Here is a 12,127-nt window from a genome sequence, read left to right as displayed (position 1 = left end):
GTATCAAAGTAAAATAATACACAGTAGTAAACAAACATAATGTCTCACAATGCTCATTATAGTGCTGCCTGCTAGAAAAACATTTTGTTGACAGATCCAATGTCCATAAGTAGGAGAGTGGTTGAATAAATTGACATGTAGCTGCTATGAAATTAAGGATCAAATTAAAAATAGCCATTTACTGGATTAAGATTATCCCCACTGACTGTTGCTAAGTGAAAAAGGAAAATGTGGGTTTTTAAAATCTAAATAACATTCTATGTTGGCAAAAAGAAAAAAAAGATAAGTTGCATTTTTGTGTATGTAAGCCGAATTTGGTCCATATCTCCGTTTTAGTCAGCTGGGCTGCCATGACAAAATCCCATAGACCGGTGGCTTAAAGGACAGAAATGCATTTTCTCACAGATCCAGAGGAGGGAAGGTGGATGCAAGGTGCCAGCAGGTCAGCTGGTGACAGCTGCTATCCGGGGCTCTCTTTCTGCCTCACAAATTGCAGCCTGCTCCCTTGAGTACTCTCATGTGGCAATATGGCCTTTCCTCGGTTCAGGAACCGGGCAGTGGGGGTGGGAGGGATTGCATGAGTATTCTTTTTACAACATCAACCTGACCCTATCAGGGTTCTCCCTTATTATTTCACCTAACCTTAAATACTTCCAAATCCAACCACACTCAGGGACAGATCTGCAGTTTGAGGAAGGCACAAACATTGACTCCACACACTTCATTGGAATAAAGACTATATATTTCACTCTATTTTCTACAGTTAACAAGACATGGTAGAATAATAGATGATCCTTGGCATACGCCTACTTTTTCCTTAAAGAAATTTATCAATAACTGATTAAATTATATTCGGTAAAATTTGTGCAGTTGTTGTTGTTGAAAAACAGATTTTTGTTAAAGATGAATATATTCTGCACTTGTTTAAAATTAATTTGTATGTATTTGAAAAATTACTTTATAAAGGGACTTGGCAATCCTTACATTTAAAAAAAAAGTCAATGACATGATCAATTAAAAATCATAAACAAAATATCACTTTCACCAAACCATATTCTCCTAAGTTATTAAAAGTGCCAAAATGCATTTGAGAAAAACAAAATTGAGGTTTTATTTATTTTAACATAGAACAAACTAATTTTTACACTTCATATTTTATTCAATAATATATGCCCATTATTTTGGTGAATATAACTCAGCATCAGCATAATTATGTATCCCGTAAGTGATATTCATTATATACTTGTACATAAATTAAAGCATATAATTATACTTACTATATCAATTTTAAAATAGTCTTTATAAGATCACTGTGAGTTCTTTGGTAAGGGGAAATACACAGGTGATAAGGAGCAATAAAAATAGTTTGCACGAGAATTATGCAAATAAAGCGATGCAATGTCGTTTGCTTTTGTAAAATTAAGTTTTTAAAAAAGAAAAAACTTACAGTAATTTTATTTACCTGCCCAGGTTTTGCATTTTCACAAACAAATGTTTCATAGTACATGGCAAATTCTGGAGCATGGTCATTTATATCTAGAATTCTGATGAAGACAGGAATATGGCTAGTTTGTTTTGGATTATCTGCGAAGAGAACATGGGTAAGATTTCAGTCTCATTTAGCAAGAAGGAGTGAATAACTTGCCACATTTGTAGCCGAGCATCAGATCATTTTTGTAACATTCTTTATCTGAACTGGGTTACAGATGAATATCTCAGCTCTGTTACACAGTCTAATTAAAAGGATAATAATACTGAGGAAAGTGTGATTGAGAATGAAGTATTGTTTGTACTAGATAATTTCTTATCTTATTTTTATGATGTTAAATTTTATTTCTATCATATTATAAGGTGTAAAAGAAAATCATGTTTGAAATGAATAGTCATTTGATAGTTCTTGAAAGAGTGTAAAAATGGATTGATATTCTCAATAATTTCTCTAAGATCTTGCAAAGCAAACCATCGTTCCACTCAAGGAAAAGACTCCACTTCATGACATTGTTTTACCTCTTTGGTGAAAGACAGTGTGCTCAGATCAATGTAACTCCAACTTACTTATTTCTGTGGCTGTGACGGTGATGTTGTGCCAAGGGGAAGATTCCCGGTCAAGGGGCTTCAGTGTGAAAATAGAGCCATTTTCTGAGTTGATACTGAAAATACGATCCATATCAGTATGCCGATCAACTGAGTATCTGTCAGAAAAGAGACTCACAAATCTAGGTATTATTTAAGATTATTAGTTCTCCTACTATTTTTAAGTCATAGTCAATTTTCACAACGATATGACAAAGATGTAGAATTCAAAATGCTGATAACTTTCTTGAATTTTTATTACACAGGAACGATTCTTAAGTAATTTGATATGTTTGGCTGTTCCCATTGTTATTATTCTATGGTTACGTGTATGGAGTCATTATTTATACTACTGAATCTTGTGACAGCTTTTTAGTGAGTTTTTAAGTGATACTTGGTTCATTTGTCCTATCTCATGCAGTGCTTGAGCCATATGAAATTTGATAGAATTGATAGCAATTAATACATTGATAAATATGTTTTAAAATAATACAACTGTATCCACAGAGACCATTATGATTATGAGTGAAAATGAAGGAAATTACTGTAAAGTGTACTGCACTTTAAAGGTTTGCTATTCAAGGAGCATGTCAGCTGAATCAAGTTCTTCTAGTTTATCCCTCCAACATATTTTGAATAAAAATGAAATGTCATATTCACTGTGACTTTCTCCTTAGGGCTGGATAAAGAAAATGTCACCATAGGTAGCTTTGTATCACTCTGTTTGGTAAAATAATGTCTTCTCTCCCAAGCATGCCCATACCCTGAATCCCCAGAACCTGTAATTATGTTATTTTGCATGGCAAAATAAGGTTTGATTAAAAAATCATTACATCAAAATCCATACAAAAAATGTATTTGTACCTTAGCACTTTTCACAAAAGCAAAGATACAGAATTGACTTAAGTGTTTATCGTGGATGAGAAAATGTGGTGTACGCATATACCATGGGGTACTATTCAGCTATCAAACACAATGAAATCACGTCTTTTGGAGCAGTATGGATAAAGAACAGGACATTGTCTTAAATGAAATAGATAGCTCAGAAACATGAAGTCAAATATTGCATGTTCTTACTTAAAGTAGGAGTTAAATAAAATGTATACAAGGTCCGATAGAAGGAAATAATTAGACATTGGAGACTCAGAAGGGTGACATGGTGGGAAGATGTGGGATGTAAAATTAATGTGCACAGTGTACATGGCTGGGCTGATAGTCACACTAAAAGCCTGAACTTCACCATTGCATACTATAGCCATGTAAAAATTGCATTTTTATCCCCTGAATCTATAAAAAATAAAATAATAATAAACATTGAAATGGGAAAATATCCTTGATTATCCCAATGTGCTTCATTTAGTATTTGAGCCCCTAAAAGTGAGATGAGAAGGCTGAAAAGTGGCTTAGAGAGATGAGATAGAAGAAAAAAGAAGAAGAAAATTTGAAGAGTGAGAGTGCGCAGACTTGACCCCTCCTTGCTGGCTTTAAAGATGAAGAAAGGGAGCTGCATGCCAAGGAATGTAGGCAGCCTCTAGAAACTAAGAATGGTCCTTAAGCTGACAGCCAGCAAAAAACAGGAACTTGCCCCTCCAATTGCAAGGAATTGAATGATGCTCAATCTGAATGAGCAATGAAACAATTCTTCTAGAGTCACGGGCCAAGGAATACGGCCCTGCCCACACCAACACTTTGACTTTAGCCCAGCGTGGCTATACCAAACTTCTGACTAACAGAACTGCAAAATAATAAATTTGAGTTGCTTTAAGTCACTGCATTTACAGTATTTTATTATGCCACAACAGAAAATTAATAGACACTACAAAGTGAAAAGTTTGAAAAATGTTAGTTTATATGAAAACACTTTAGTTACATCAGATCATGGTATGGTGTACGAATTAATATTTTTACATCTTTCTGAGATTTCTGTTGCGAAGTCATTGACTATATAGGAGGATGAGGACTTCTCAAACATTGACATTCAGATGAATAACATGTAGATCTTGTCAAAGACAGAATTTGATTCAGTCGGTCTGGTATGTGGACTGGGATTATACATTTCTTAAAAAAACACTCTTCAGTAGCACCTGTGTTGCAGATCCGTAGACTGAACTTCATATAGAAGGTTTTAACTATGAGAGAAAGTGGTTAGAATGAGGACATATAAAGGGACAACAGTGAAGGACACTAACAGACTAATTAGCATCTGGGATAGTGCACATTTTTCTAAGTATCTCATTAAAGGTACTGAACAAATGAACTTTATTTTGAGCTGGTGAAGCGAAAAATTACAGTTCCCATTATAAATGTATGATATATTCACTAGTTGGCATTGGCCTTGACAAAAAGGTAATAGATATTTAGGTTTCTGCATATTGTTAAGATTGGCAATTTTTAAATTCTGGAATGAGAAAATATGTTAATCTAAATTTCTAAATTTCATCTGTTTTGGGACTATTTTACTAAAGGGTATATGATGTGGTCTATTAGCATAGGAATGATTCTTAACTGAGATCTATTAAGGAAAGTCAGATCTTGAAAGTAATTTTAGTAATTTAATATAGTACACTAGGTGTTCTCCTAATTTATTTTCTGCTAAACTTTGTAAAAAACTATTTCCAAATCATAGATAATGCTTCAAAGAGATTATTTGACCTTGTGAAAAAATGTATTGGGTTTATATCTCAGAAGTGGAAATGCTAAAAAATATTGTAAATAGAATTGGTTTCAAGATCTTTTCTGTACCTCATTCCCGATACACGGAACCAACTCAGTCACTTCCTTGTTGTCCTTCAGTAGAGTTGCACAATGGACAATAGAGCTACAAGAAAATGATAGTATGCCCTTATTTTTCCAATAATTGTTACTGAAATTTTCTTACATGGTGTTACAAAAAGCACTTGGAAGACTGAGAAGAAGTTCTTTGGCAAATAAGCACGGCCAAGAGTAGCTATACTTCTGGGATGGAAAATCCTAAGGCAATAAAGGATAATTAAGATGCTAGATTTAAAAATAAACATGTAAGATTTAAATACAATATTTATATTTCCAGAAACAAATGTTATATAAGATTTTAGCGCACAATTCATTGTCAGACAATTATCAGATTTATAACTGTTAATGTAGTCAAATTGAGGATGCCAGTTATATTAATGTTTCTCTTTCTTTAGCACAATTGCTAATTGTTCTAGAATAAAATGCTATTTGTCTTTTTTTAGTCCTCTTGCCGAAACAAAAATATATTGTGTTTCCTTTCTATAAATGTAAGCCTCCTACAATTTAGTTCCGAATGTGAGCTGTATGTACATCTGGGTACAAATGGCCATACCAGGTGTTTGAGGAAAAGGCAAAGTAAATAGTTGGAAATGATTTTTAAAGTTTTATTTTTCTTTCATAAACCAAATTCTGTTTGTGAATAAAGACAAAACACAAAGAAAGTGAAGTAAAAGATGGCCACCACCTCTATGTGTTGAATAGAAGTCAATTCACAATATTCAGCTGTAAATATTTCTCTTCATTGTTGGAAAGGTCAGTGGTTAACCATTATATGCTATGCCTGAATAGACCTCAGATTTCTTCCTACTGTTTGCATTGAAGATCAAAGAAGAAAATAAAATTTCCTTCTGTGCGCGTTGCTACTTGCCCTAGATTTTAGCATGGGGATTTCTATGACAGAAGAATAGCTAAAAATTCCCACATTATAAAAGTCAAGCTTTGACCCTCTTGTAGCTTATTTAGGATCAAATAGATCTAGTTTCTCACTTCCCTTTTAAAGTACAACCTCAAAGGCACTGTTTTTCATGTTAAGAACTCATGAAGGAGAATCACTGACAATTTAGAAACAGCTCACAGCGTTCACGTTGCACACTTCCATGTCAATATACAGAAAATTTTCTCAAATGATGCAAATGATGTCTCCCAATTTATCAAAGCCCACAGATAATTTTCTTTAGCAACCAAAATTCTATTTTCAACACAGAATAGGAACATTCTAATTTACCTATTAATAATAAATACATTGGATTACAGCAAATGACCAGAAAGAGCCTGATAAACACAACACAGAATGGAACTATCTTCATGTCCCAGCAGATGGCCTAGTTCAACAATATTTTATTGATCTCCCTGCATTGAATTTTCAGCAATAAGTTTAAAAAGAACGCAGGCATAATTTGTATGTGTGTGAATACCTTCTACAGAGACGGGATCTGATCATAAAAGCAGCAAATAACACAAGAAAAAGAATTCAAAAGAACTGAGTCCATGGAAGCTGATCTCTGATTTTTGATTTCTTTTTTGTTTTTCACTTTTATGTTTTATTACTGAAAATCAAACTAATAGTAGATTCCTGTATTTTTATATAACACAAAAATTTATAATCTAAATAACACAGTAGAGGCCAGGTGAAGTGGCACAACCCTGTAATCCCAGCCCTCTGGGAGGTCAAAGCAGTGGATTGCTTGAGCCCAAGAATTGAAGTTGCTATGAGCTATGACAATGCCCCAGCACTCTACCTTAGCTGACAGAGTGAGATTCTATCTTAAAAAACAAACAAATAAAATACCAAAGAAAATATAAATAAATAACACACTAGAACTAATCAGTAATATACAAAAACAGGGCAAGATAGCATTCATTTTCCTTGCCTTTATTGTAGGTACTTTTTCAACTGACTAAATCAGCCTGGTTAGGACATGCACTTACCCTTTTCTTTTCAGCTACTGCTTTTCAGAAATTGTTTCTTCCACTGTTATGCATTATAATACCTTCAATCCCCCTCAGAAAGTGAATATTGTCTGTATAATAAAATTATTTGAAAGAAAAATTTCAATTTTTTTTATTTTTAGTGATATTATTATGAGGTTGTTATATTTTTACTTTCTGCAGTAAAGTCAAGAACATTTCAGAAACACACCAAAGTACTGACATATTTGAATGCACATAGGCATTTGCTCAAGTTTTTGTTGGAATCATGTACATATTATTGAGGCCTACCTAAATCTCTCGTCAACAAGTTTGTTTCCTTACTTTTCAATTTGACAGAAACAGGAGCGATTTCTTCTAAATCATTGAACTTTACGTGACGCATAAAACATGTATGAAACCAGGTGACATGTTCTTTCAGAACTTGTAAAGTTATCATCAACCCTGTGACTTTGGAGATCTGTGATTAGTAATGAGGTGAAGCAGGGAGCTGACAAACAGCTGCTAATTGTAACCATAATCACATTTTGCTACTGGCAGATGTATTTCAGGAAATAGGTTTGATGAACAGATTTACTGGTGCATAAGAATTAGTTCTCCGTCATTCTCTGGAAACATGTTTCTCCATGATGCTTATCACAGCATATTTCTGCTCTGGGGATCACTCATCTATCTAAATTTGATCAGAGCAAACAAAAGAGCACCATAATACAATGTTGCAATATTATCAAATTAGTTCTGGTTTTTCATCACACTATAACTGGTTGTCTAAAGCCTTTTCATTTGCATACTTTTTGTATGCTAACAGAAATCATTTTATATGCTATATTGTCAAGTATAGCCTTTAAAGTTGGCAGAATTGTTAATAAAATTTGAAGAATATAATTTGATATTAATGTTTTTTCTCAGTATTTCCCTTCTCCTTATCCTAATTCTTGATGATTTTATAGGTGATACTATAACTTATTGCTTTTTCTCATAATACCCAAGTACCCTAAAGAAAGCAAATATTTCTGGGAGAGTTTTAAACTGAAAAATTTTCAGCCACTTTTATATGCTGTGAAGCAAGGCTGTAAATGGGACTATCAGTCTTTAACTCAGAAATTCTACTTTTTTGAAACTGTATCCTCTGGAAAATATCAGACACAGACCAAAAAAAGGTATAATTAAAATGACAGTGAATATCATGCAGAGATGTCTAATTTGCTTCAAAATTTTCTGGGTCATCCATATTTTCTAAAACAAATCACTACAGTTATATAAGCAGGGACATTTTGAAAATATTCTTTAACTTCTTCTTTGGGCAAAGATATAGAGCAGGGGCTAGATTTACCATACCACCCTGAACAATAAAAATACAGCAAAATCCACAATTTTAAGTGATGGACATAAGAAAACAAAGGTAGAACTCCAGAAGAGGAGAGAAATGAAAGAATCTCTGAAACTTTCCCAGGGTTCTGTCTAGGGAGGCTTTCTACAGTGTAGGAAGTGACAACAAAGATGGCCAGTCTCCCTGCACAGAGGAGATGGTGCCAACTGTTCAGGGAGACCAACTTGGCTGTAGTTGGCAAGGAAGCAACGCAGATAAAATTTCCCAGGCTGGAAACTACTGAAGTCTGAAGAGAATCTGACTCAACTGTTTAGTAGAGCATGTATGAGCAAATGAATAGCAACAGATAACAAGAAACAGGAAAGGTAACCAATCACAAAGATTCCCAGAGACTAAAAGTAAGAACTGGGAACAGTTGTCGATTATTTTGAAATTGAGGATAATTCTGGCCTTCATCAGATAGAGTGAAAGACCCCATAATTTGGAGGACTTCAACAGACCAGTCAGAAAAGTTCTTGCTGGAACATTTTGCCCTAGACTAAGAAAAGTTCTTGCTGGAACAAAATTAGCTTTAGACTAAGATCTCCTAATATAACAGAAAAACAAGATCCATAAGAATGAAGCTGTTTTTTTTTTCATTTGTTGTTTTGTTTTGTTTTGTGGCCGCAGCCAGATTTGAACCCACCACCTCCAGCGTATGGGGGTAGCACCCTACTCCTTTGAGCCACAGGCACTGTCCCAAGAATGAAGCTGTTTTAAGCAACATATTCACATATCAGAAGAAAGTTACCCTGATTTGGTTATTACACATCATATACCTGCATCAAAACATCATTTACGGCTCATAAATATATACAACTATTATGTATCCATAATAATTTTGAAAAAAAGTGAAAACAACTTAAAAAAAAAAGTCTGGGCAGGTGGCACATGCCTATAGTGTCAACTATTTGAGAGGCTAAGGTAGGAGGATTGCCTGAGCCCAGGACTTCAAGGACAGTGAGCCATGATGGAGCTGCTGCACTCTACCCCAGGTAACTGAGTGAAACCCTATCTCAAAAATAAATGAGTATACAATTAACTGAATATAAAATCCAAATGAGTAAAATAAAAGCTCAAACATTTATAAAAATGCAAAGCTACTCAATTTTAAACATGATAAAAGGCACAATATCTGTAACCAAATAAAAATTAATCATGCAAAGAAGCAGGAAAATGGGAATGCATAGAAATAAAATTTAACTGAAAACAATCCATACATGATGCAGTTCCTAGAATTAGCTGACAATGATATGTAATCAGTTAACTTATTGTCTATATGTTTTATAAGATTAAGCATGTTAGAGAGACACAAGTTTAAGGCGTGTATATACACAGATGATATACGCAGATAGTCTTAATCTATAAAAAAGTTATAAAGTGTAAAATGGAAAAATACTTTTGCAGAAATTAAAGCCTATTAGATATTGCAGAAAAAATAAATGAACCTGAAAATGAAGATGAAAGCAATCAATTCAAAATGCTAAGGGGGAAACAGGAAAAAAATAATAACAAGGTACTACCAAATAGTGTTACCACTTTTAGGGACCTAACATAATAATACTTAAATTCCCTGAAGAACCAGAAGGTAAGGAAAAGCATATCAAAGAGACAGTGACCAACGTTTTCCTGTGTTTGAGAAAAGATATAAACTCAGGGATCCAGGAAGCTCTGTGAACTTCAAGAAGAAATGAAGTATGCTGTACATGGCAAAACACATCATAATCAAAATGCTTAAAATCAGTGATAAAATTAGAAGCATTCTAAAGAACAAATATTAAAATACATGCAGACCAGAAATAAGTACAGGGTAAAATCTTTTCTGTACTAATGGAAAATGATCTAAATTTTATACCCAGAAAAGATCATAAGCGATAACAAATAGGCCACAAAGTGAAGGCCAATGAAATCAAACATAAGGTGTTTATAAAATAATCCAAAGATGGCAGAAAATAAGAGCGAACTATGGGTAGGTCGGAAAATATGAAAACAAGGAAGAAGATGATTAATTTAACAGCACCAGTACTCACATTAAAAAGAAATGATCTAAATACTTTCATGAAAAGTTCCAGGATGCTAACTGGTTGTCAGGAAAGACAGATTTGTATGTCTCCTACATGACTCAAAACTTAAACATAATATTAGACTATTGTGAAACTTATCTAAAGCTGCACTTAAAGGAAAATTTTTATAACTGTAGCACGCATAAAGAAAAAGAGCATGTTATACATCTTACTGAATTCTAGGCACTAGCATTCTCATGATATCAAATTGAGACAAGGACATTTAAGGAAAATGAAAGTATATTTCTCATAAGAAGAACATGTCTTATAAATGTAGATGCGAAGTGGTTAGGTGTCATTTTTTCCATAAATGCAGAATTATATATTGTTTCAAAAATCGATAAAAACAATTTAAAATTTAGAAAACCATACAGTCATTTCAATAGATACAAAAATACTAATTGCAAAATACAAATTTTACTCTTGATAATAATGGTCAAAACACAGGGATTAGAAGAAAATGTCTTTAATTTCACAAAGGCTAAAAAAGGATTTTTTAAAATAAAAACCTACAAGTGCATTGTATCGTATCTTAAAAGGCTAATATCTCCATAAAACAAAGAGCAAAGCAATTTTTTTTTTCTTTTACCCCTTCTTTTAAACATTGCTCTAGAGGTTCTTGCCAGCAATATAAAGCAATGAAAAGAAATTTATGGCGTTCATACTGACAAGGAATAAAAAAAAAAATTCTGTCTATAAATTAAGAATAAATTATCTTTGTAAAAAGTAAGATGGAATCTATTAAATAGTCTATTAAAACTAACCAGTGAGTTTAGTGAAGCCGTAGGATATAAAATTAATATAAAGAATACTCTAATGTAGAAATACAAACAAAAATCAGAAACTAAAATAAAAACAATGTATGTATAACATCAATGTATATATGTATATAATCTTAAGGTAATTCTGAAAAACGATGTTTTTGACCTGTACACATAAGACGACAAAGTACTATGTGTTACTGAAAAAAAAAAAGTCCCAAACTAAGGGAGATACATTTTGCAGGTTGATGTATTCAATGTCTTTATGATGTTGATTCTACATACATATATTTACACACTCAATACAATCCCAATAAAAATCCTGGGGGAAGACTTCGCAGAAATTGCCACATGAAAACAAAAGGGGTTTAGAAAAACAAACAACTTTAAAACAAGAAAAAGTAAAACTAAAGGACAAATACTACTTGATTTCCAGACTTTTTATAAAGCTACACAAAAATGTGTTATTTTTGCAAATAGAGACAAATGGATAATTGGAATAGAAGTGAGTGTCCAAAGTTAAACTAATTTTCAACAAACTTGCATAAGTAATTCAGTGGAGAAAAGATAGTCTTTGTAACAAAACATTCTGGAAACTTTGGATATCAATATACAAAAAGGAAAAGAAATGTGATTTGTACTTTACACCATACTAAAGTAAATGACTTAATATGGACCATAGACTTATAATATGACTATAAATATATTATTACCTTAAATTATGTACCAAACAATATATTCAAAAAGTTGCTATGTTTTATTTAATTATAATTAAAACTTCCTTTCTGAAAGTCGTATCTGATAAAGGACTATATCCTTTATAGGTATACAAGTTTAGTAATAAGTGAACATTATATATATACAAGTTTAATAATAAGTAAATAAGTATCCATTATATATAGACAAGTTTAATAAGTAAATAAACCTGTAAAATACAGGGAAATGTGTAAATAGAGAATGCATCAAAGAGCATATGTGAATGTTATATAAACACATGAAAAATGTTTAATGTCATCAGCCATAAGAGAAATTAAATTTAAAGCCTGAACAAGATAATGTTTGATACTATTACATGCTAATTATACTAACTAAAAGTGAAACCAAGGACACACCATGTATTGGTGAGGATAGGGAGTAACTAAAATCCTCATACAAGCTTC

At 32.8% G+C, this 12,127-nt stretch overlaps 1 protein-coding gene across 1 annotated transcript in view; it reads right to left on the bottom strand.

Annotated features, from left to right (window-relative positions):
- The window catches only part of LOC100942191 (cadherin-9), an 82,352-nt gene that overhangs the window by 7,195 nt on the left and 63,030 nt on the right, over window positions 1-12,127 (bottom strand). The window contains exons 7-8 of the mRNA XM_012805001.1: window positions 2,056-2,192; window positions 1,463-1,584 (exon numbers count right to left, since the gene is read on the bottom strand). Coding sequence (XP_012660455.1) covers window positions 1,463-1,584; window positions 2,056-2,192 — 259 coding nt within the window. The remainder of the gene's footprint in view (window positions 1-1,462; window positions 1,585-2,055; window positions 2,193-12,127) is intronic.

Source organism: Otolemur garnettii, unplaced genomic scaffold (genome assembly GCF_000181295.1).
Source record: "Otolemur garnettii isolate 467f Iridium unplaced genomic scaffold, OtoGar3 scaffold00033, whole genome shotgun sequence".
Classification (NCBI taxonomy): Eukaryota; Metazoa; Chordata; class Mammalia; order Primates; family Galagidae; genus Otolemur; species Otolemur garnettii.
The sequence above is the reverse complement of the archived record's forward strand: the minus strand, read 5'-3'. Positions and strand labels throughout refer to the sequence as shown.